The sequence below is a fragment of the Lycium barbarum genome, chromosome 8 (genome assembly GCF_019175385.1).
Source record: "Lycium barbarum isolate Lr01 chromosome 8, ASM1917538v2, whole genome shotgun sequence".
In the NCBI taxonomy this organism is placed as follows: domain Eukaryota; kingdom Viridiplantae; phylum Streptophyta; class Magnoliopsida; order Solanales; family Solanaceae; genus Lycium; species Lycium barbarum.
The window spans coordinates 13,536,157-13,562,420 of NC_083344.1; the positions used below are offsets into that span (position 1 = coordinate 13,536,157).

At 37.6% G+C, this 26,264-nt stretch overlaps 2 protein-coding genes across 6 annotated transcripts; both read left to right on the plus strand.

Moving 5' to 3' along the window:
• The first annotated feature begins 8,559 nt into the window (after positions 1-8,559).
• LOC132605956 (uncharacterized) lies at positions 8,560-24,550 on the plus strand. 5 transcript variants are annotated; one of them, XM_060319240.1, is made up of 9 exons: positions 8,560-8,713; positions 9,970-10,037; positions 18,359-18,405; positions 21,084-21,172; positions 23,124-23,460; positions 23,567-23,805; positions 23,882-24,086; positions 24,334-24,410; positions 24,496-24,550. In XM_060319240.1, exons 5-8 carry the CDS (start codon positions 23,409-23,411, stop codon positions 24,339-24,341), a joined length of 504 nt encoding a protein of 167 aa, XP_060175223.1. In that variant the 5' UTR covers positions 8,560-8,713; positions 9,970-10,037; positions 18,359-18,405; positions 21,084-21,172; positions 23,124-23,408; the 3' UTR covers positions 24,342-24,410; positions 24,496-24,550. The 5 variants fall into 5 exon arrangements, 2 of the variants coding, with proteins under 2 accessions (XP_060175223.1, XP_060175222.1); XM_060319239.1 differs by lacking the exon at positions 24,496-24,550 and adding an exon at positions 24,172-24,248; XR_009569514.1 differs by lacking the exons at positions 23,124-23,460; positions 23,567-23,805; positions 23,882-24,086; positions 24,334-24,410; positions 24,496-24,550 and adding an exon at positions 14,514-14,590 and having other exon boundaries at positions 21,084-21,558.
• Positions 14,597-18,134, plus strand: LOC132605955 (uncharacterized). The gene is made up of 2 exons (XM_060319238.1): positions 14,597-17,088; positions 17,190-18,134. The coding sequence occupies exons 1-2, from the start codon at positions 16,907-16,909 to the stop codon at positions 18,085-18,087; spliced, it is 1,080 nt and encodes a 359-aa protein (XP_060175221.1). The 5' UTR covers positions 14,597-16,906; the 3' UTR covers positions 18,088-18,134.
• Positions 24,551-26,264: the final 1,714 nt, after the last annotated feature.

A 26,264-nucleotide genomic window follows, 5' to 3' on the forward strand; every position in this document is an offset into this window, starting at 1 on the left:
TAATAAAAGCTATTTAAAAGCACATACGAAAACAACAAAGCAAAAATAAAGGCAAAACATCCAATTAATTAATTATTAACCTAAGTTGTTATGGTTAAGAACCTAAAGGTCCCCAGCAGAGTCGCCAAGCTGTCATACCCCATTTTAACCGGGTTAAATTAGAGTACAACATATTGGAGATTCCTATCTTGCTTGTTTTAAGGAGTCGCCACCTAATTAATTTAATGGTGAATTAGGACACCTAATTTATTAACTAAGGTAAAGCTAGCTAAACCTCCGTTAATGGTCTGCTTAATTAGCGTGATTCTAGGTAAGGGTTCTAGATTATCCTAAAGGGAGGGGATTAGGCATCCTTTAGAATCCGTTAACTACGGTTAATCGGCCAAACTTAGGTTAATTAATTCTAAGGTTTAAAATTTAAGAAAATAGCTTTGAGAAAAAAGATAACTTATAACTAACAAAGTTTAAAACATGATTATATGAATGTTGCACTCTATATGGTGAAAATAAGTACTTAATGTTCATAGCAGTAATCCTAAACGATAAAATCTACCCCTTTCTAATCCTACGTTATCGTGAACAACCCAAACAAAGATGAGATAAAATACAAAAAAAAGAAAAACACACACAAGTAAATCAACAAGTAAGTCTAAGCAAGATGATGATGATTCCAAGTGCGGGTATATCTAGTCTCATCTTGAGACTCCACCTTGCGAGAGTCCCGACTTAAGACTCCATTTGCTCCCAAAGTGTACATGCAAAAAGAAAGAGGAGATAAAGAATGAGTATAAAAAAAACACAAGAGTTCTAACAAGATGCTTGATTGCTTAAACGTCGTACTTTGGTTTATTTTTACAACAGTTTAAAATGACTAGTAAAGTCAAGCTTCAAAACAGTCCCTAACTCTTTAATTTGAAACCTAGGAATTTATTTCTTGCTCAAAGAACTTGTCGAGTCACATTGTTTCAAAGATAACATAAGCAGCTAAGAGCCACACGAAAGGCTTAACAAAGCAGCAACTAGCAATCAGGAAAGTCCAGCAATCCTCTTTCTCAGACGCATAACCAGTAAACCGAAGATACAGGCCAAGTAAGGGACAAGCAAGACATTAAGAGATAGCACAAAACAACTTTTGGAAATCTGATTCCCTTTAAACCTACAGAATTAGTTTTCACTCTTACAAATCATACTTTTACTCATCTCGGATGAAGAAACAGTGGAGGGACGAGACCCTTTATAAATAAAGAATTTGTTCATATAGGCTTAAGCTAAAACATGCAATTAAAGGAGGTTTAAACCAGGCAAACATACAGTCATGCTTAATTATAAAATAACTCATCGTATAAGGCTTCCATGGATTAAGCTAACTTAGGCAGGCTAGATGACTCAAATACTGAGCAAAACAGAAAGGGTCTTTCTCTTTCGACTACGATCACAGTTTCGGCAAGCAAATCAAAGTAGGGTATGTCATCTTTATTAAAATAGATCAAGCTAAACATGATACAATTCTTCAACAAATGAAACAAAGAGATTTACAATGGCATAGCAACTAGTCGCGGCTAACCATATAAACATCCAGCGATGAATAAGAACCAAGACATTCAAACACGCTTAGCTAAATAAGATCAATCTATTTAAGAGTTAAATAACAGTGCTTAGACCATGCTAAACAAACTTAACATATCAAGCAAAACTTAATCATCCTACATAAGAACATTATTGACCTGATTAGCATGTTTAATAACTAGGTGAATTCTTTCCCATGATCCTATTCCTTTTAACTAAATCGAACTGAACACGAATATGATTCGCACACAGAACCCGACTGTCCTAACACGTATACAGGTACTGAATACACAAATCCATAGAGGCAGTAAAATAAACCAACACAAGAAAAACACACCTAAAATAAAATAAACAGACGCGAAAGGGAAAGGAGAATCACCTGCTACGGGTGCAGCGAAGTGGGTGCGAGGTCTCCGATTCACACTCGAAACAACTACAACCTCCGAGTTTGCGTATACTGGATTCGAAACAGTGACAGGCAAAATAAGAAATGCAAAAAATGAAGCAACACTTCGAATATCACGAAAACAATGGCTAATATTTTTAGGGGAAAATCCGCGATTCCAGAACTCTCTGTTTCAAGAATTCAAGGCAGCCAAAGAGAACTTCCTTTTCAGGGGATTTTTTTTTTCAGGCGACTAAAAGGCTGTATTTTGTAGGGGATTTTTTTGGGGTTCAAGAACTCGTTTTGTAAGGGGATTCTTGCGATTCCAGCCCCTGAACACTCGTTAAATCCGAGCTTACGATGCTCGAATTTAAAGCACAACCAACGCAAACGAAAACAAAATGACTGGTTTTTGACTCGATATTCAGAAAATAAGGCTGATGAATTAATATTGCTTAGGGGATTTTTGCCACCGAAAAAAAAAACTCTTCAGAACTTTAATTTTTAGGGGGATTTTTGCGACTTCAAAACCTCGTTTTGTAAGGGATTTTTGCAATTCCAGGGCCTGTCCTAATGGATTAACAGAAACGAGTATTTATAGGGGGAAATCTAGGATTTGCTTTTGAGAGGAGCGGGGACAAAGGGAAGTGGAGGTTGCAGAAGCGTGGGGAACCGGGGGAAGTGGAAGAGAGAGAGGAGCGGGAAAAGGGAATAGAGTGAGGAGCGTGGGGGAGCGGCAGCTAGGGTTTTGAAAGAAAAGGAGAAGGGAAAAGAGAGAGAAGGGAGCGGGGGGGGGGGGGGGGGGGGGGAGGCACAGATAAAAAAAAAGAAAAGGAAACCTAATGTTTCCTTTGTTAAATGAAAGGGTGGGTCGGGTCAAATTTTGGACTGGGTTATTTTAAAATGTTAGGCTGGTTGTTTTAAAATGTTGCGCTGGGGTGAATTAAAATGTGGGTTGGTTGGGTAGATGAATAGGGTGCTGGGTCGGGTATTTAAGTTAAAATATGGGCTGAATGAAAGAAATAGTTTGGCTTCTAAATTTAAATAAAAGACCCATTTAATTAATTGTATATTAAGTGTGCTAAAATATCCCCTAATATAAAAATATGTAGTTATTAGTGCTCGGATAAAAATAAAATGACGCCGTAATAGCCGTGCGATAATATATTTGAAATTCAACAGTAAGTAAATGCTATTATTAAGTTACGCGAAGATAAATGTGATGCGTGTGCATAAGCTGGTAAAAATGTTGAAATGAAAAAAATGTGAATTATAATAATACTGGTAACAAAATAATAATAATAATAATAATAATAATAATAATAATAATAATAATAATAATAATAATAACGGTAGTAATAACGGTAGTAATAACGGTAATAAAAGATAATGACGGGATAATTAAATGTCGGTATTAATAAAAGCTAATAATTATAGTAAAAAATGCAAATAATTATTTTTTAAAGTTGCCAAAATATTGGAAGCGAAAAATAGTTATTTCGGAGGAAAGGTGGGATAAAATTGGGTGTCAACAGTTGGAAGATAACGATTGTTGCTTGTTGTCCTGATTTGGATAGGATTGGCAGACTCGTTGTTGGTATTTGTACTTTGATATATTATTGGCATACCCACTGTTGGTACTTGAGATTATTGATACATTATTGGCGTACCCGCTGTTGGTACTTGATTTATATATGTTGGCATACCCGCTGTTGGTATTGTGATGTGATGCATTGTTGGCGTGCCCCGTTGAGGTATTTGTGATTTTGAACTTGCTTGTTGATGATTGGTATAATCATTGCACGCAATTCTCATACTTATCATGCATGGCCGATATCCGGTGATGATCCGGTATCGTCGATTGAGCGAAACTGATATTTGTTAAACTCTTTTACTTGAGTGTTTGTGAAAAGGCCGATGTCCGAAGATCCATTCCGGAATCGTTGTTTATAAGAAAATGATACTTGATAAACTCTTTTACTTGAGTGATTGTGAGGAGGCCAATGTCCGAGGTTCAATTCCGGAATCGTTAATTTGTGAAACTGATATTTGACAGACTCTTTTGAGTGATTATGAGGAGGTCGATGTCCGATGGTTTATTTTCGGGCATTGTTGTTGCATGGCTGATTCCAATGTGATCCCGGAATTGTTGTTAGTGCATGGACTCCGCGGGTCCCTTTGGGTGGTGCCGGTGAGACTCCCCCTGTGAGCAATTAGCTAGGGTCTTGTCTGTCTATTGGGCAAAGATCCGGGACGGGTGACACTTAAACTTCGTGAGTCATGCTGGGTTGTGCTACCGAGACGTCGATATTTCCGTCCAGAGTACATGTGTACACCTCATTTGCACGACATGGCATCACATTCATACCATAATTGCACTGTATTGCATTATGACTTGAGTGAGATGTTATGATGACTGGATTGTGGTAATTGTGTTGTGATGATTAGAGTGTGATGATTCTATCATGGTGATTTGTTCGAATCGGATGTACTCAGACTTATTATATTAGGGTTTAAATGCTTACATAGGTGATGACGGATACTCTATTACGATTATATTATCTATGCTTAGTTGGCCGATGATGCCTACCAGTACTGTTGTTTGTACTGACATGCACTTGCTGCATTCTTTTATGAATGCAGAGTACCAGGTTGAATCTACATCTCTGACTCGTGGCTGATCGACTCCTCAGCTTCTACTTGAGTTTTCCAGGGTGAGCATGGTGTCCGCTGACCTCGAAGACTCTTCTACTGCTTATGTCTTACTTTTCGTTTAAGACATGATTTGAGACCATTTATGTATTATTATTCAGACCTTAGTATTCGGATTTAGATGCTCTTTTATGAATAGACCAGATACTGGGGTGGATTTATTTACAACCGCACTTATCTATATTATATTTTATTGTGAGACTTACGTCATTTTACTTCTTCCGCTATAATTTTATTGGTTTGCGAATGTTGAGTTAAGGGTTCGCCTACTGAGGTAGGAAAGGTAGGTGCCCGCATGACCTAGGCTAAAATGGGTCGTGACAAAATAAGACCTGGATTCGAGATTTATTATTTCTTTTAGCTTCGTTTGATATTTATGGCTTGTGGGGATGGGTGGCGCTATTCCGGAGGTGATCGGATGAGAATCAGAGAAGAAAATGTACGTTTTGGAATTTTGAAGGCTTAAGTTTGAGAAGTTTGACCAAAACATGACACTTGGATAAACATGCCCATAATCTAATTCTGACAGTTCCTTTAGGTCGAAAATATGATTTATGACTTAGTCGAGTCGTTAGTTCGGTTCCTGAGAGTTTCAGGTATGATTTAAGTGGTTGGCTAAGAAACTAGGTTTTGAAATGATTTGGAGTTAAACACGGTCAAAATCGGGTCAAGACGGTCTCATTTGGATGTTTTAAGAGTTCGAGCAGGTTCGTATGATGATTTTGGACTCGTCTACGAATTTTGGGTAGATTCTGATGAGTTTCGGATATGTTTGGGTTAGATGGTGTTTGTTATTGGTTTCGAGGTTGTTTTGAGCAAAAAGGGTTCCATAATGAGCAAATGACCTTTGTTTTGTGTTTCAATTGAACCGTTAGATCCGTATCGTAATTTCAAAGCCATAGCAACAAGACTCGTCGCGTTTCGCCATCGTATGAGAGAGATATGGCCATTCGTTGCTTATTTTGGCTTGTTTTCGTGTTATTGTGATTAGGCTTGTTGCCTTAATTGCTGTATTGTGATATGTGTTGCACTCATTTCTCTCTTGGTGTGTCATTTATCATCGGAAAAAGGAAGGATAATGAAATAAGGCTTGAATCGTGTTGTATAATTATGATCATACACGGTTTAAATCTTGATTATGATTTATTGTTGATGATGATATCATGCATGGAATACATTATCATTTCACATGTATATTGATATCGAATTATGACTTGGTACTAATGATGATAAATGAGAAAATGGAGCACCTATGTGACACAAGACTTAGTTGTGAGGTGTACTTGTTATATTTGGAAATAAAGGGTGTCATAGACTCTCTATGCTGATTGAACTGGTTCGTCGATTTATTCCACGGTTGAGTATTATGCATTCATTCTCATTCCTCATGCTTACATCTGTGTTGATATTCCAAATTAGGGTTTCTACACTTGAACCACATTATGAATACTCATCTTGTATACTATATCAATATATATAAGGCAGATTTGACAAGGGGTGACCTCGATTACGAGTTCTCACAAGAGGATATGGCCTATCTTGTGATATGTATAAGGCAAATTTGACAGGGAGTGAGGATGTGACCTATTGTGGGAACTTATGATCCGGGATCTGTTCCGGAGCGAGTGCTATATGGACACCATGGGTGCCCTTGGGTCATAACTATTATGCAATCAATGACTTTGGCATGTGTATACAGGTTTGAGGTATTTGGCCAGTGCTTTGCATTGCATTGCAATGCACATCATTACATTTTATCTTGTATCATCATATGGCTCTTTATTTCTGATTTGGTTGGGTTTGTTTGTACCATTGTTGTGGCATAGATCTGATTATGGACTGGACCAGATTGTAGATTAGTGACTTTACCTAGGTTCAGAACTTGAATTTGTGATTATCGATTTGAGATTATTGAGACTCGACAGACTTGTGGTTTAGAAGCTTCACCTAGGCTTATGACTTGGAAAGTGAGTTTATGTACGACGTATATGTGGGCTAAAGTCCTTGATTATTATGATAATGTGATTTGTGAGCATGTTTGATTGCTTATCTGCCTACTTGTTGATTTCTTTCTTCATGTATGTGAACTAATTGTTGTCGGCCTATGATACATACCAGTACTTGTTGTTTGTACTGGTGCTACTCTTACTATACTCTTCTTTGAGTGCAGAGTCTGTTAGTCCCGTCCTCGAGAGTGATCCGGGTCTACTTGACAGAGATTCCAGGGTGAGCTTTTGGGCTTGATCCGCAACCAAGAGACTCTTCTTTTTATTTAACTATCTACTTTGTATTTATGAGACAGTATTGATATTTGAGATTTGTACTTCCTATCAGACTTATATCTATGCAATAGTAGCTCTTCTACTAGCCCAGACCAGATTTTGGGGTTATTATTACTTCCGTACTTACCATTTGTATAATTTGAATCTGTTAGCTAAAACATTGTTTATTTCCGCATAATTCTTATAATGACTAAAATGATTTAGGAATGGTTCACCTACCTAGGGGGACAGTATAGGTGCCATCACGATTCACGAATTGAATCATGACAAGATGGTCTCAGAGCCCTAGGTTACCGATCTTACAAGTACAAAAGCATCTCTTGTAGAGTCTTGTGGATTGGTACGATGAGCTCCGTACTTATCTGCGAGAGGCTCGAGAACATTTAGGAAACTTCCAATTCTTTTATGCTACTCCATTCAAATTGGTATCTAGTAGATTCCAATTGCTATTTGAATTTTCTTGTCTAATTCTCCCACAAATAGTGGAAACTCATTCATAAATTCTAATGCGAGCGGTTTTGTTACGACATGGCTTGGTATGGGATGAGATGTGTCATCCTGAATCGGATGCGTGACTAAGTTCGGTATCCAACTTTGACTAGAGGTTTCAGTTGTGTGTGATGGTGGTTAAGACTCGTTCATGGTGGGGGTTTTCTTGAGAAATAGGAGAGAATGTACAAAAGGGTCACATGATTTGTTAGGGATATGATTGCTCGGAAGTCGCAGAAGTGCATTTATGACTTAAAGAGAATGATTTGTTAGGGATATGATTGGTTTTGGGAATAAGTTTCAACTTCGTCAGGGTAGTATGATGGTGTGCATGGCATGAGTGTACGTTCGGTAAGGATCATCGAATTAGGGCAAAAGTATAGTAACTGCATATAATAAAGAAGAGAAGTTGAGAATAAGGACATGAAGGGCAACTTTTGTAGGAAACGCGTAGCAAAGTAATATTTCTTAGGATATTTGGGTATGAGTACTTTCGTGTTAATGGGACGGAGTCGTAAGAATGAGTATTTGGATAGATTAATCTCTGCTATTAGGAAGGGAACAATTGGTATCTGAAGTGCTCGTCAGGTTAAGGTTGTAATTTGTACAGGAGTGGATTTCGTGTTCGGTCGTTAAAGTTAAGTGGGCTACGATGTGGCTATATGGTAATGGTTTATAGGCTCTTTCAGGAAGGTAATTGTCGGTTTTAGATAGGAAAGCAATGTTACTTATGACGAGTGGAGACTTAAAATGTTGGGCAGCTGTGGTCCTGGCACTACTAGAAAATAGGCCTATTGCAATGGTTATTTGGTAACGATTATACAAGCATTGCAATAGACTATCTGTTGTCAATGGTTTTCACCGTTGTAATATCCCCATGGATCTAAGAAAACACTTCTAAAATTAAACCGTTGCATTAGTCCCATAACCGTTGCCACAGAACATTCTATTGCAATGGTTTTACCAAACCGTCGCAATAGGTTTTCTATAGCAACGGTTCTTTGAAAAAAAAAGCTACTGCTACGGTTCCCTGTCCCCAATTATTTGCCCTCCATTAGTTTTAGTACACCCGCCAAAACCTCTTTTTTTAATTAAGAAATAAATCCTAAAATTGGGTCAAATGTATAGAATTTCTAAACATATTTGTATTAAACCCTTTGGACGTATCAGACATCAAAATTTCTCCACCTTGGTCATATTACCATAGCTCACTAGGTGACTTTGCTATTTAGCCGCTTCAGTTTCTTCTCCAACAAAGATACCACGACCAAATCTACAGGTTTGCACCTCTCTGTCTACATCATCCGTTGATTTCTCTAATTGTATTGTTCTTGAAAATTAGAAATATTGTTAAATGCAACATTTTCCCCAAGTTTCAGATTCCTCAGCCCATTGTATTGATCCAAGATATGTCCTTTTGATAAATTTCATACCTACAATTCTTCTTATTGGCTTCTTTGTTGTGTTAAAACCCTTAAAGATAAGTGAAGATTTGTTTGTGGATTTTGCTTATTATGCTTTACAAGGCTTAAAGATTTGATCTTTTTTTGGTAGATAATATACCCATATTTAATCTTATGTAAAACCCTCAACGATGTTGAAAAGTGGAAAGAAATGAAGATTTATTTTTGGGTTTTGCTTATGCTTTAAAAGGCTTAAAGATTGTATCTTTTTTTGGTAGATAAGATACCCATGTTTAATTTTGTTTCAGAATTCAAAAGGTTGGTACTTTATTGTTATGGATGGGCAGGGGAATAAAGCTTACAAGTCTTTATAGTGGGTAGAACAGAAAAAGAAAAGATCTTTATGAATTTATGGTGTATTTAGTTGGTATTGGTAATGGTTAAAAAAATATAAATATTTCATTAATATTAGAAATTTCATTGAAAGGTTTTTGGAAAAGCTTAATACACAAATGGGTTTCTGTGAAATAGATGTTTTTTCTTCTAATTTATGTTTGTGATTTAATCCTATTGTCTGGGTTTGAGACGAGTTAATGTTTTAGAAGCCGGATTTCAATTTTTTGAGCCAATTTCTAGTTTAGAGTTGATTTTGTACTAATTTTTGAGTTCAACATTGTTTGGAATGAAATTAAAGTGAAGAATACCCTTCAAAACTCCATTATAGAGGTCAACAAAATTCTCAACCTTAAACTAGAGAAATTCAAAGCCTATTGAATTTTATTACTTGCGAAAAAGTGAATATTATGTTATTGCACTCAGATGTAACAAATAAGAATCTGTTTTCAAATAAAAGTGACTTTTTTTTTTACTTTGTTGTTTTTGTTATTGTGTTTTTATTTGCCAGGAGCCTTCCTCACTAAAAAAATAAAGAGATGTCACGAAGATTACGCAAAACTGGTTTTTTTAAAAGTAAAGATTGCATACTCTTGTTTACGTCGATGGTTTCGTTGGCTTTTGCTTATGTCCATCAAGATGCCATGTCGTTTGTAGGTATTTAAATTAAATGGAAATGGAAGTGACTGAGAAGTGTAGTGTGACTGACTGAGTTAGCTGTTACTTTTGTATATTTCAGATCTTGTGCGGGCATTTTCTGGAAAGGTGCTTGTTATTGGTTCCTTTTGAAGGGTTCTTGGAGCTTGAGTGAGTTAATTTTTTTTTTTTTTTGAAAAATATACATAGTAACGACTTGGTTTTGGTTTCTTTAAGATATTTGCTGATGGTTTGTGTTTATAAGAAAATTTGAGATTATCTTTATGGTAATGTAATATTGTTCATTTATGTTCTGTTGAACTACTATCAGAATGTGTTGTTGTTGTTTTTTTTTTTTTTTTTTGTGCAAGTTTGAATCTCTTGCATGTTTTCATGGGTTTAATGTTGCTATATTTGTTTAGATCATTCATTTCTCAAATGGGTTAATTTAATTTTTGATGAAGTTTCAATCTTTGAGGAGATATTTGTTTGGTTTTACAAAGTGGGATGAGTTTTTGACTCAAAAGCTTTGTCTTGTACATACTGATAACTATTTTTCAGATGACTTTTTTTCTTCTTTTTTTGGTTGTTTCGCTGTTTAGAGAGGAAAATGAAGTGCTTTTAGTTTCTTTAGATCTGTATAATCTTACCCAAAAATGGAAGCTAGAGAAAGATATTACCAAAAACTTGAAGATGAGTTTATGAAAAATTGGATTAAGTTGCCAACTGTGATGACCTACTACGTCATCATGCCACCTAGGCATCATGTGGAACTATTTTTGCCATGTAAGAAGCTTATGTGGATGCTTACATGGAAAGGAGGCTAGCTTATGTAAGAAGGTTCTAGAGAAATATGGAGATTTCTCATGGAAGACCTTAGAACCTTATGGAATTGCATGGAAAGTCCTTAGAATAGTCTAGTTGTGTAGAGATTTCTAGAATAGGGGCTTATTTGTAAATGTGTAGCGACTTGTACAATAATTATTATTTACATACTAGTCCTTACGTGAGTAGTATAAATAGGAGGGTCATTTATTTGTAAACCATCAAGCAAAAATCCAACAAGTCTTCTATAATAAAAAGCTTCATTCTAGCAAATTTCTCTTGTCTTTCTTAATTACCATCCCTTTAGCGATCTTGAATGTAGTAATCTAGGCTGACTTGGCATAGCAAGATCGTGAGCAAGTTGCGCAAGATCGTGAGCGAGTTGTCAAGTGTCGCACGTGCGCTTAGTTGAAGACTAAGAACGTGACAACGTGGCATCAGAGCGAAGGTTACGACTAAGGGAATGACAAACGACGGAGAAATCAACGCTGCTAAAACCTAAGACAACGTCATCCAGGATGCTGCTGGCAAGAAGGGTCATAACAAAAAGAGGAATGCCGCCAACAAGAGCCAGGAGGTTCTGCCAGAGGTTGTGCCAAATGAAGGGCTTACATCCCAAGAACCATCTATCACTGAGGCGAGCGAGGATGACGTGAAGGTCCTGTCTGAGGACGTCTCGCTCGATAAAGAGTGGGTTATGAAGGTTAAAGTGGGGATGGACGCCATCGACATATTTGGCCAACGTTTGGGCAAGGTGGAGGGCACTCTTAGCGTTCTTGAGGGGCATACTCTTGAAGAATTGAAAGCATCCGAAATGACTTGGAGGGGCGTATACAGGCTGAGATTGAGGTAAAGCAAGCCATCACTACCTTAGAGTGCAGACTCATGGAGGTGTTGAGTACTATCGATGCCATGAAGGCAAAGATAGTGGCACTTGAAGAGCAGGTCAACGTTGGTGTGACCGAGGTAGCCAACAATGTTGTCGTGACGAGGGAGGCTAAGATCGAGGCTCCCAAGCCACCAGTGTTCAAAGGGGTTTGTGACGCACAAGAGGTGGAGAACTTTCTTTGGCACTTGGAGAACTATTTCAGGCATGGAAAAATGAGGGACGATGAGGCCAAGATCAACACTGCTGTGTTGTATCTAACAGAGACTGCCATGCTATGGTGGAGAATAAAGGTCGTCGATGCTAACAGAGGTCTATGCACAATTAGCACGTGGGATCAGTTCAAGCGCAGTTCTTACCAAGTAATGTCTTGTACGAGGCAAGGCGCAAACATAGGGAGTTGAAGCAAATAGGGAGCATGCGAGACTATGTCAAGGAATTCACCACCCTTACGCTTCAAATTCCCAACCTTACCAATGATGACTTGTTATTTCACTTCATGGACGGACTGCAGAACTGGGCTACGCAAGAGTTGCAATGCTGGCAAGTCAGGGATATAGACCAAGCCATAGTGGAGGCCGAGTCTTTGATGGATTTCAAGCATGACAAACGCGATAAAGGCAAAGGTAATGAGTCAAGGGGTAACGATTCCAAAGGTGGGGGAGACCGTGGCAAGAGCAGGGAGTCGCAACAACCATACTCCAAGACTTAAAATGCAAACAAGTTCGACGGCAAGAAGTCAAGTGGTCGTCAGGGCTATGCCGAAAAGAAGGCGTAGAATGAGAAGAAGGGATGCTACTTATGTGTAGGGCCGCACAACTTTAAATATTGTCCTGACCTGAAGAGCCTTAGCGCTATGGTCCGTGAAAGTCACGAGCAAAAGCAAACACAGAGTACAGGAATCACACCGTTAGGGACGATTAGGCTATATGGCGCTGTCACGAAGCAAGAAAGTCAAACCAACAATAATAAAAACTAGTATGTGGATCTCACTATCAATAACAAGCCCGCTCGTGCACTGGTAGACACTGGGGCGACTCATAATTTTGTGACCGAGGCCGCAGCGAAGAGACTAGAGTTGAAGCTCGCTCCAATTAACGCACTCGTCAAGACCATGAATGCTAAGCTAGAAAATGCTCGTGGTATAGCCAATGGAGTTGGTGTCAAATTGGGAGATTGGAAAGGTACGACAAACTTTACCGCCACTACTATGGATATCTTTGACATTGTTTTGGGGAAAGCATTCTTTATACATTGCCACGCGATGATCTATCCCTACCTCTAACGTCTCTTGGTCATGGAGCGAGAAGGCGCTTGCATGGTGCCTACAGTGACTATGTCACATGGACAGGGCCATGCACAACTTTCAGCTATGCAACTTGTCAAGGGGCTCAAGAAAGAGGAGCCAACATTCATGGAAACCATTACATGTTTGGAGGAAGATAATGGTACCCAAGAGACACCACCGACTTGGATAGATAATTTGGTCGAAGAAAACAAAGATGGTATTTCCGAAGAGCTACCTAAGAGCTTACCTCTTAAGCGTGAGCTGGATCACAAGATTGAGTTAGAGCATGAATCGGGAAAGGGTCAAGTCATGCACCGATTACCATCACCGCCTTACACGATAGGGAGATTGAAGCTATCATTGACTACCAGGCCAGGCGGAAACAAGGGCAAGAAGCCACCTCCATTTTACTCGTCCATTGGAAGGGGAAATCACCAGAAGAGGCCACATGTAAGCGATACGAAGACTTGTGGCAGTTTAAAAACAAAAGTCGGGAGTTTAAGCAGCAGCAGTGCGCTGCGGTCGTCGCAACATCAGTTGGGGGAGAGTGTGATGACCTGCTACGTAATCATGCCACCTAAGCGTCTTGTGGAACTATTTTTGCCATGTAAGAAGCTTATGTGGATGCTTACATGGAAAGGAGGCTAGCTTATGTAAGAAGGTTCTAGAGAAATATGGAGATTTCTCATGGAAGACCTTAGAACCTTATGGAATTGCATGGAAAGTCCTTAGAATAGTCTAGTTGTGTAGACATTTCTAGAATAGGGGATTATTTGTAAATGTGTAGCGACTTGTACAATAATTATTATTTACATACTAGTCCCTACATGAGTAGTATAAATAGGAGGGTCATTCATTTGTAAACCATCAAGCAAAAATCCAACAAGTCTTCTATAATAAAAAGCTTCCTTCTAGCAAATTTCTCGTCTTTCTCAATTACTATTCCCTTAGCGATCTTGAGTGTAGTAATCTAGGCTGACTTGGCATCACAAGATCGTGAGCAAGTTGTACAAGAACGTGAGCGAGTTGTCAAGTGCCGCACGTGCGCTTAGTTGAAGACTAAGAACGTGACACAACGCCCACTAACTTTCTTCTTCTTGAAAACATAATTTTTGTTTTGGACTTTGGCTTAGATTGTCCTATTTTGTTGTTGCATCTATTTTCTCTTTGCAATATCTTCACGAGTTCGAATTGTCTTTTTTGCTTATCCGTATACAAATGTTGTTTTGCTGAAAAAACGTTTTTCCTTTATTGTTTCCTTATTTTTGTTTTTTGTTTTATTTCAATCTTTTTCGTAAATGTTGGAACCTGTTGGTTGTTGGAGGCATCTCCATTGAAGTAGATTCTTTAGTTCAGAGGCTTATTTATTTGCTATTTTTTCTGTTTTTTCTCCTTCAACCAGTTTTGGTTGATTAGAAGAATATTTTGATTTATAAAACTCCATCAATCTGATTGGTGGTTTTTGTTAAAAAAATGTTTTCTGTCCACTTTTGGGTATATGTTTCAATATCTACTGAAGGGACTTTATTTGTGAAAACACAATCTACTGAATGTAAGTTTTTTTTCAGAAAAACAAATGTATTGGTCTGATATTCATAATCTTCTCTTTTGTTTCTTATCTTGGTGATTTTCTTTTGGTGTCACATAGGTTATTCAATATTAAATGGATAATGAAGATAAAAGTTGGATGGGCCTCTGGAGATCAACCGATGAGTATATGCATGAGTAATTTTCTTGATAAGGCGTTTGAACGAGCTTCCCAAAGAAATGAAATATTATGTCCTTGAAAAAGTTGTGCTAATTGTAATTGACATAATCGAATTGTGGTAGAGAATCACTTGGTTTCTTATGGGTTTGTCCAAGGGTAGACCAAATGGATTTTTCACGGGGAAGGGTTTTCCTCAAGAAATAATCCACATCCAAGCAATGATGAAGAAGGTTCCAACATGCATGATATTGATGGACTACTTCATGATACTTTTAAAGATGTTGAGGGTGAGTTGAGGCATGAAGGAGTGAGAGAGGGACCATCTAAAGATGTAAAAAGATTTTTTAAATTAGTGGAGGAAGGGAAACAAGAGTTATATCCGGGGTGTGAGAATTTCTCTAAATTGAGTTTCACCATTGCATTGTACTTGTTCAAGTGCATTCATGGATTGAGTAATGTGGCCTTTGGAGACTTGTTAGATTTGTTAAAAGAGGCATTCCCATTTGCTCAGCTACCCGAGTCTTTCCACAAGGCGAAAAAAGTAATAAAAGATTTGGGTCTTCATTATGAAAAAATACATGCATGCCCTAATGACTACATGCTATTTTGGAATGACAATGTAGAGGCAAATAATTGCTCTATGTGTGGCTCTTCTAGGTGGAAGGTTGTTACTGATAACTTGACTAATGCAAAGTCAAAAACTCCTGCAAAGGTTTTAAGGTACTTTCCATTAAAGCCTAGGCTTCAACGGATATTCATGTGTCCTGAAACAGCTGCAGCTATGAGATGGAATGCTACTGAATGACCCAATGATGGGAATATAAGGCATGCTGCTGATGGGGAAACTTGGAAGGATTTTGATTCCTTGCACAAAGACTTCGCTAGAGATCCTCGCAATGTTAGATTGGATCTTTCAAGTGATGGTTTCAACCCGTTTCGAACCATGAGCATCTCCCATAGCATATGGCCTGTTATGTTAATGAACTATAATTTATCACCGGGGATTTGCATGAAGTCGGAGTATATAATATTGTCTATGATCATTCCAGGTCCATCATCCCCAGGACAAGATATTGTTGTGTACCTACAACCACTTATTGCTGAATTGAAGGAACTGTGGGAAACTGGGATGGAAACATATGATGCGGATTCTAACCAAACATTTCAATTGCGTGCAGCCTTATTGTGGACAGTTAGTGATTTTCCAGCCTTAGCAATGCTTTCTGGATGGAGCACCAAGGGAAGAAAGGCATGCCCAACTTGCAATCATAACACATGCTCTCAATATCTCAAACATAGTCGTAAGATGAGTTACATGGGTCATAGGGCATTTTTGCCTCTTGATCATCCATTCCGAAGAGATAAGAAATCCTTTGCTGGTAAGGAGGATCATAGATCTACACCTACTCCCTTGTCGGGCACAGAAGTGTTGGAGGAACTGCACAAATTCAATAATGTGTTTTGAAAGGACCAAAAGAAACGACATCGGGTTATTGAGGGTCTATGGAAGAAAAGGTCCATCTTTTTTGAATTGCCATATTGGGCACATAACAAAATGAGGCACAATCTTGATATGATGCACATAGAGAAAAATGTTTGTGATAGTTTGGTTGGGACTTTGTTGGATTTAGCTGGAAAGTCAAAGGACCATGTAAATTCTCGCTATGACTTGCAAGAAATGGGGATACGAAAAGAGCTTCAACCATTAGATAATAATGGAAAAGTTTATTTGGCTAAAGCTTGTTTGTCCATGAAACCAGAAGAGAAGAAGTTTTTTTGCACTGTTTTAAAAAATACCAAATTACCAAAAGGTTGTGTCTCAAATATATCACGATGTGTGGAAGTGGATGAGATGAAAATATTAGGATACAAGAGTCATGATGCTCATTTTATAATGCATTACTTGCTCCAGGTTGTTGTTAGAAAAATGTTGCCCAAGAATGTTTCTATGGCCTTGATTAGATTGGGGAACTTCTTTAGAGCCATATGTAGCAAGGTTATAAGGCCAAGAGATCTCGATAAAATACAAGCTGAGATCGATGAAATTGTTTGCGACCTTGAAAAGATTTTTCCTCCAAGTTTTTTTTTTGATATAATGGTACATTTGCCCATCCATTTAGTAAATAAAATTAAGCTTGGGGGTCCGACACATCTTCGTTGGATGTATTCCACTGAAAGAAACTTAGGTAAGTTTAAGGGGTTTGTTCGTAATCGATCTAATCCAGAAGGGTCAATAGCGGAGGGGTTTTTAGCCGAAGAGTGCTTGAATTTTTCTTCGAGATACCTACATGATGGAGTGAAAACAATATTTAGTCGGTATCAATCAGAGGTTGATGAGGGAATTGAAAAAGAGGGAAATAATTTGCCATCTATATTCCCTAAGACCGGCCATCCAATTGGAAGTGGGGAAAAAAAAGAAAAACAAGAATTTTGACATGCATTTACAGTTATGTTCCGAAACACATCGATATGTTTTGTTCAATACTGGAGATGAACAAGTGGAGAACATTATCAAGTAAGATCTATCACCTGTATTATAAACTCCATTATTTATTTATATGATTGATCTTCTAAACTTGGATCATAAAGTTTAATTTGGAACATGGATGTTTGCAGGGAACATAAGAGCTTAATTGATAATCATAGTAGATCAAATGCATGGGTAAGAGTACAGAGTCATAGTCAGGAATTCGCCGACTGGTTTAAAAAGAAAGTTAAAACCATTGAAGTGCCCAATCACTTAATACAGCTAGCTAAAGGGCCAAATACGGCAGCAAAACGATATACTGCATATTTCATCAACGGATATCAATTTCATACAATGAAGCGGGATAGCAGATGCAAGACTCAGAATTATGGAGTGACATTGTCCGCAACGACGGATAGTTTTGCTAGTGCTAGAGGCCAAAATCCCATCGATGGAGAGGTTGTCTATTATGGATCTATTAAGGATATCATTGAGATTGATTATTGGATTTGCTTTAGTGTTGTATTATTTGAATGTGATTGGTTTCATAATGAAATAGATGAATATGGGTTAACTCGGGTATACTTCAATAAATTATGTAGTACTGAAGACCCCTTTGTACTAGCATCTCAAGTGCATCAAGTTTTTATGTGGAGGATCCAATTGAGAAAGATGTTTATTATGCAAGGAACAAAGTCCCCGTTGATTTGTATGATTTGGAGGAAGAGAATTGCGCTAATATTGAAGACACATTTTGGAGGGAGCCCGATGATAACATTGGTTCATCAAATAGATTATCCGATGTTGATCTCATATGGTCAAGAGAAGACGTACCTGGTGATGTCATTGATATGCCATCTCATGTACAAGATTCAGAAGATATGGAAACATCAGAAGAAGAGGATGACTTTGATGATACCAATTGGGATTGGATGGTGGCTGATGATTGAAGAAGGGACTTTCCAGCTTTTTTTTTTAAATATATACAAATATGGAAACTTTAGAATATTTCTCTGTTACATTTTCTTTTTTGTACCATCGTTTTGAAAGAAACTGGAAAAGAATGTGGATCTTGCCACATTGATTATTTTGTACTTTTGGATCTTGCCACTTTGATTATTTTGTACTTTTGTCTTTTTAGGTGGTATCTTAATTGTTTTTTCACACGTCAATCTTGATTTAAATTTTGTAATGTATGCAATGCAACTGTAAAATTAGTAGTAGTCTCTGCTTATCGTTAGTTACCTTGGTCTTCATGTCTCTCCTACTCTCATGGGCATCATCTAACCTCTTCTTGATTCTTACATTTTTTTCCCAGGGTGCTTATTAAGGGTTTGCGACTGATTTCTCTTTTTCAAGCTACAGGTATGGTAATTTCTTCTTCTGCTTCAAGTTTTGCTTCTGCTTCTACTGTTGCTTTTGATTCAACTTCTGTTGTTGCAATCTTCCTTTCCCCTATTTTTTTTCTATTTCTTCTTGGATTTTGTGGACCTTGTTGAAGTGGTAGGAACTGCCACATTCTTCTTTGCTTGTCTCATTGGTATTTGTCTTGGAACAAAATCCGCGGTCATCTTACCATCCCAGCTGCCTTTCCTTGCATGAGTTTTGTGCCTTTTTACACTTTGCACCTGTCTAGGAGATAAATCCCCATCCCTTGCATTATTGTGGAAATTTTGTGCAATAGACTCCTCATCTACGTCAATTTTTGGCCCCACACTAGTTGCTATTGCTACTGACAAGTTGCCATGAGTCCTTGACATTACCAGTTGTTGTTTCTGTGAATTAGCTTTAAGATCATGTTGCACATTTACACTAGTTGCTGCTACTATTTTTCCAGCAGGCTGATACTTGTGTATAGGGTGCATGTTAACACTAGAAGTGGGATTAATGTTCTGCTTATCCACATGCACACTCATAGCATCATGAGTATCTTCTTGTACCTTAGTACCAAACTGTACCAAATCATCAGCTTCACAATGCTCATTATACTGGTATGCATTCTCCTCATTCTCTGTACTTTGAATCTTATATGTAGCTTTAACTACTGGACATGCCTTTTTAATCACCTCTTCTTCATCTGCCACCTTATCAAACATTGCATAAACATCTTGTGATGAACCTGTTGAATCAAAGGACTGCTCTTGATCAACCTCTCTCTGTCACCTTGAATTTCCCTTTTCTCAACATCCTTGTTACGTCCCGTATTTTTATACATTGGGACAACCCGGATTAACTATGACAATTAAGGGCCAAGACTATTCCGGGATTTGAAGTCGGGACTTTTGACCATTTGATTTTATTTTGAGACATAAGTTGAATATGAAATTGATGGCATTGGACACTTAGGAAAAATTGGGACCACAATTCATAAAATTGGAATTTAAAAGTCTTGCACCAAAAGCCATGGTGGCCGTGTGAACTTGAAATGGTCCCACACATTGTGTGGCCAATTTTAATTGGTCCAACACATGTGTGGGCCATAAACAAAGGGCGATATTTGTGGATACAAAAAAAAAAAGAAGACTAAGTCATCTTTCTCATTTCCCACTTCTACACTTAGAGAAAAATAACAAGACTTGGAGAGCCTCCACTCCCCCATGGTTCTCGGCCACAACCAAGAAAAATCAAGTCCCATTTTTGCCTCTCTAAAATTATTTCTTTGGTATAAACCCACTATTTGGAGGTCCCTAAGTAGCGTGGAAGTATTGTTTGGGTCATTCAACCACTCATTTTGTCCATTTGCAAACCCTAGCCTATTGGTGGATTGAAGAATAAAGGTGAGTTCTAATCTTGTTTTTGGAGTTATAAATGTTGTATGCATATTGTAGTATGCTAAAATGAATAAAAATCATGAAATATGGAATGTTGAAGTTGGGTCTTGTGTTGGGTGTGTTGACCGTGTGAAGTATATGTGTGTGGTGTGGTATTGGGTTGATGAATTAATTGCTTGTAGCATATTGATTGTCGTAGAGTGGAGAAGAGAATAAAAATCATCGATACATGTATATGTGTAGTGTAGCCGTGTATATAGCCTCCAAATGGTAGCAAAGAATGAATTAATATCGCTTAGTGTCGTATTGGTTGTTGTGATGATTTGTATGTTGGAAATGAGAGTTAAATGTCCCGAATTGATATAGTAAGCGTTGCGGACTGATTTGGAGAATTTTGTGCATTTAATGCAATCCTTATATATGAGAACCATTAACATATGAATATGTGTAGTGTGAACGAATGTGAGTCATAGATTATGCCGAATATCGCATTATTATCGCTTAAGCGCTTTCGTGTCGTCGTTACGAATTCTAGTTTGGAATTGAGCATTTAATGACTTAAGATTGATGTTGAGATTGTACGGGCTGATTTGAGGGTTATTGTGCGTTGATGTAATTTGTATATTTTATGAAAATGGTATCGTTATATTGTGAATTGTGATACAAAACATGAATTGAAAGTCGGAAGTGTGCCCAGTGGGCTGCTCACGGGTAGGGGCTGTTTTCGGCCAAAAATTTGGAGAAATTGTGGATTGTTGGAAAAATTATGTGAATTGTTTAGAATGTTCTTGAATGTTGTTAGTATGGGTTTGGGTTAATAATCGAATGTACGAACGATATTGTGGCTTGAAAGTAAGCCATTGAATTGAATAATTGAAAAGTTGTCGAATGGTGTAAAAGAGAGCTACTATTATTATTTTGCCTTTCGAATTGATTATCGATGTTTCTAGGTTGGTTATTGTGGTTGTTGTTGTTGATTTTGAGTGAGTTAAATTCTCGGGATGACCTATTTACAGGGGAAATGCTGCCGAATTTTCTGTAGAATTTAATGTTAGTTGGAATAAATGGCTTAAGTGCATTACTTCTGTACCCTATGCATTACTTACATATTTTTGAAAGTAAGCAAATTTTGATATGTTGGATTTGCACTTATGTTTGGTACTTCCATTTCGTTTATGTCTCAGATTTGCTTTCTGTATATTCTGCTTTGCATACTCAGTACATATTTCGTACTGACCCCCTTTCTTCGGGGGCTGCGTTTCATGCCCGCAGGTACAGACGCACAGTTTGGTGATCTACCCATTTAGGACACCCTATTCTGCTGTTTGGAGTGCTCTTCTCATTTCAGAGCACACATTTTGGTATATATTCGTTCGCCATGTATATATGTATTTGTTCAGGGGCACGGCGGGGCCCTGTCCCGCCATATGATTCGGTTTGTCTGTTTAGAGGTCTGTAGACGTATTTGTGGGTGTGTGTGCCTACTTCTGTACGGATGTGTTTGCATGACTCTATTCGTTATGGCAGCCTCGTCGGCATGCATTTTGTATGTGTTTGTGGCAGCCTTGTCGGCGTGCATTTGTATATGCGTTTTGGGCCGTTGTGCCATTTGACAGCCTTGTCGGCTTTTGACATATTTGATAGCCTTGCCGGCTTTTTGATATATGTGCATATGTTCGGCGATGTATATTCCGCCGCCTCTTCTGATTCTGATATAATGTTTTGTACGCGCAATCGCGCAAGATAATATTCGTTCTCAACTCTGTTTAAAAATGATGATTTAGTTTGTATGTCCGTTTGGGTGCCCAAGTAGGGCACCAGTCGCGGCCCACGGGGCTGGGTCGTGACAATCCTCCTCATCCTGATCACTCCATAATTTCCTTTCTCCACCAGTCCCATTAGTAGTAGAAGGAACATCAAAACAAGCTTGATTAGTAGTAACCAGCCCTTCAATATTTTTTTTGCCACAACTGGTGTTTGTTTAGAAAAAGAATTTTCCACCCGTTGTTTTGTTTTAACAGGCGAATTCTTCTTTTTGCCAAGAGTGAACACTTTTGCCATCATATTCAGTGGTTTCTCAACCCTGTTCTCTACACCTGGTGCACTTTCAGTCACTGGTTTTTCAACCAGTTCTTCTACAGCTGGTGCTACAACCAATTCTTTCCCTGCAGTAACAGCCTGAATCTCTATCAATTGATCACCAGAGTCAACAACTATTTCCACCACTGGAATATTATCATTCAATGGTTTAGCAATCTTCTCCACCACTAATTTAATTGCAACCAACTGCTTATTAGCATCAACCTCCACCACCTCTACAACATCTTCATCTTCACCAGTACCCAGTGCTGCAAACTTGTTAGTAACAACAACACTAGGATTAACTGTATCAACATGATCTAATGTAACATCCCCACCTGTGCCATCCTTAATAGCTGCAGCCAACTCCACAATTTCACCATGCTCTAGAGCTGCAAACTTATTATTTATTTGTATGATCCTAGGACCTGTAACTACCAGTTCCTTCCCACCATTAACATCATGTGCTTTTCCTTGTGCCAAAACCAATGAAGTCGACTGGTTCTGCCCATTATCATGCTTGTGGTTCTTTCTGTTTGGAGTATGCCATTGACTTGCATTATGCCTCGCATTATCAAGAAGAGATGATAAGACTAATGCTTGGTCAACATTAATATTGGTTGCTGTGTTCCAATAGTGCTTCCTGCGCATGTTTCTCTATATTGTTCGCACCATTGTTTACTGTACAATTTACAGCATGAGACTGCCCAGCCAACGTTCCTCCACCATCAGCTGCTTTATTCCTTTTTTCATTCAGAATTTGGCACAAATCCCCATCAAATTTGTCCACATGCTGCTGTTCTATAATCCCTTCAACATCCTTACTAACTTCATCATTATTTTGCTGTTGTGACATCCTCTTTTTCAACATCAACCTACAGTTGGTTTCTTCATGCCCTTGATGACGACAAAATTTGCAATATGGACGGAGATTGTCATAAACAGTTTGCTGAAATTCCTCCACTATTTTCCCAGTAGACTCATCCAACAAATTCACCCTAACACGACTTGCTAATTTATCAAGCAAATTTAGTTCGACATGTGTACTAAATCCAAGTGCGTGCCAATCTATCTGATATGATTTTCTATATTGATCCTAAATTGTTTAGATTATTTTCCTATCTAAACATAAGCGAATCTGAAAAACTAGTAATAGACTTGCTGTGCATATTCTGTTAATTGGTAAGACTTGGTGGCCAAGTCTAAATAGTGTCTCTCTATTTTATTCAATAGGCATTACTTGATATTCATGATGCAACGAGAGTCTTTAAGACTAAAGAATAAAGCAACAAGAACAACTGTTCCAGCTGGAGCACTTACATCTTTGGCAAACCAAAAAAAGTTGTTGTGGCCAGAAAAATAACTGTCCCAACTAATTCTAAACGGTCAATTGAAGAGCATCAACTTTTGACAAATGCAAGAGAAGAACATCAGCTACTAGTGCCACAACAACTAGAGGCACGAAGCCATATACAAACTGAGTCAACCATCCTTACAACACAATCCGTAGAGGCACAAATGGAATTGAATTCTACTACTCTTGCAGGAAATGAACAATGTGATGAACAAGGCAAGAATATTTAGATTTATTTTAAAATATTGACATCATGTTTCAATTATAAAATCGAATAGCAATACTGATTTGGTGGTTACCTTTGGTTCGTGTATTTTTGTAGGCTCTTCCACTCAAAAAAGAAAAAGAGGTAAAACAAAGATGGTAAGCGTACACGGAAGACATGAACGTAAATTGATTGTACTCAATAAGCTCGGTCAACCTATTAGTCCTACTAAAGATGATATGACAGAGTTGAGTAGCTTTCTCGGTACATTGGCAAGAAATGCGACCCTTTGTCCTCTTGATGTAGAAGATTGGAAGAAAATGGACACAAAAAAGGATTTGTGGGATTATACCAAGGTTTGAAGTTCCTAATTCAGTTTTTGGTTGAATATGTTTCACATTTTTTGCGCTGACCCATTGACACAATTTTTAGGAGAAATATGATATTCCTAAGATTGCAAAAAAATGGACATTGGGAGTAATTCAAGGTGCTTGGAGAAGGCGTAAGCATGATTTGAAAATAGATCACTTTGATCCCTATGCTAATGACGAAATTCGAATGGAAAAGAGGCCTGATGATGTTCCAACATCTCAGTTTAAGGAACTTCTCAAATATTGGAACTCGAAAAATATTCCAGGTAAGTCTCACTACTTGCTATTGATTTGTATCGCTCTCCGGATGCATTTACACCTGCTTCTAACAAACATCTTAAAAATATGCAGAAAGTTGATGCTAAAATTCATAGATTTTATCGCAGTAAGACCTGCTAAAGTTGTTTTGGAACTCGGAAAAATTCCAGGTAAGTCTCACTACTTGCTATTGATTTGTATCGCTCTCCGGATGCATTTACACCTGCTTCTAACAAACATCTTAAAAATATGCAGAAAGTTGATGCTAAAATTCATAGATTTTATCGCAGTAAGACCTGCTAAAGTTGTTTTGGAACTCGGAAAAATTCCAGGTAAGTCTCACTACTTGCTATTGATTTGTATCGCTCTCCGGATGCATTTACACCTGCTTCTAACAAACATCTTAAAAATATGCAGAAAGTTGATGCTAAAATTCATAGATTTTATCACAGTAAGACCTGCTAAAGTTGTTTGTAGCAATTGTTTTGTGCCTTCTTTTTTAGGCTTAATCTGTCACTGAATGACGCAATGTCTTTAGGCATTCAAATTACATCTTAACAGAAGTGTTTTTACAAGTGAAGCAAAGTAATGTATATACTGATGGACAATGTCTTTAGGCATTCAAATTACATCTTTAACAGAAGTGTTTTTACAAGTGAAACAAAGTAATGTATATACTGATGGACATCACATACGTGTTAGATTCTGCTCAGATATTTTTGTATTCACTTCTTTATATTTTGACCTTGGCTCCACCACTTATTACATGTAGAACTAACATGCACTTCGACACTATAAGAAACAATCACTTGCTATAGAATCTAAATAGTTTGTTGGAAATAAAATAAATTAAATCACTACTGTAAATTAATAATAATATCCTGCACTTTGTATCTGCCATAGTTTTGGTCCTAATTTTTTTTTCTTTTCTTTCTCTGACTTGTAACCTCCTTTGATATTTCTGATTCTCTTTTATTTGCAGAAACTGTCCAAAACCAATATTGAGAATCGGAAAAAGTTGAAGAATCCGCATACTGTTGGCAAAAAAAGCTTTGCTATTGTCTGCAATGATTTAGTATACACTCTTATTTATCATTAAATATAAACTTATTTTTGTTTTAAGAAGAATTTTGATATCCTTTTTTAATATATCTAGGCAAAAGAGAGGGAAACTTCCAATCCTCTATCACTTAAGGAAATCTTCGTGGCTACAAGAAAAAGAAAACCCGGTCGATCATACAAGGATACGGATGAAGATACAACTAGAAAAATTGTGCGAATTATATCTAATTTCTATTTTGTTGAGTTAAATTACTTGTTCTGGTCGACATTATATATATATAAATATATATATATATATATATATATATATATATATATATATATACACTTGATTTGTATTTTTATTCATTGTAGGCTGAGACGGAGAATATTGAAAGGCAACAAAGTGAAGATGGTAATTAGTCAGTTAATGCCTTTGTATCCATTATGGGACCTGAACATTCAGGACGTTTGAGATTGTATGGACGAGGGGTTACAAAAACTACTTTGAAAGGGAAAGAGGGACAGTTTGAACCCTCTTCAGATGCAACAAATGATCTCGTGCAAAATATGGAAGAGAGAATGATAAGATTAATGGAGGAAAAATTGAGGACAAAAGCAACAATTTGAGAAACAAAAAACCACGATGAGACAAGAAATTGTAGAAGATTTCATTACAAAACTTCAACGTTCAGGATTACCAATTGATGCTAACATTTTAGCAACATTGGTTGAAGCTTCCTCAACACGAGCAGCAGCTGTTCAGCCATTTCATCATCCATCTAATGGTAGCAACAATCAAGGTTAGAATCTTTCTTTTTCTTCTCCTCTCCTCCTGCTTCTACTTCTTCTACTATTTCGACTTCTGCTTCTTTTGTTGGTACTGCTGTGGCATCGATCTTCTTCTAGATTTTTGTTAGTTTAAAGAAATTTTGCTATTTACTGCGACAAGAAAAAGGTTAAGTGTTTTTAGTTTAAAGAATTGAGCTAAAATTAGTTGATTGCAAGTCATTATTTCGTGGGTTCCCCTATGTTATCGAGTTGTAAGTGGTGTTCAATTATAATCAATGTTGAATGAATTTGCAGTCTTTTCTTGGTCATTTTTGACAGACCAAGCTACCTTATAGAATTGCCCTTCTAATTTC

Excerpts from the sequence above, each read along its gene's own strand:
- LOC132605955 (XM_060319238.1), top strand. The coding sequence starts at position 16,907 with ATGAGGGAATTGAAAAAGAGGGAAATAATTTGCCATCTATATTCCCTA. Across the intron at positions 17,089-17,189 it reads CAAGTGGAGAACATTATCAA|GGAACATAAGAGCTTAATTG; the intron begins GTAAGATCTATC and ends GGATGTTTGCAG.
- LOC132605956 (XM_060319240.1), top strand. The coding sequence starts at position 23,409 with ATGGAATTGAATTCTACTACTCTTGCAGGAAATGAACAATGTGATGAA. Across the intron at positions 23,461-23,566 it reads TGAACAATGTGATGAACAAG|GCTCTTCCACTCAAAAAAGA; the intron begins GCAAGAATATTT and ends GTATTTTTGTAG. Across the intron at positions 23,806-23,881 it reads ATTTGTGGGATTATACCAAG|GAGAAATATGATATTCCTAA; the intron begins GTTTGAAGTTCC and ends CACAATTTTTAG.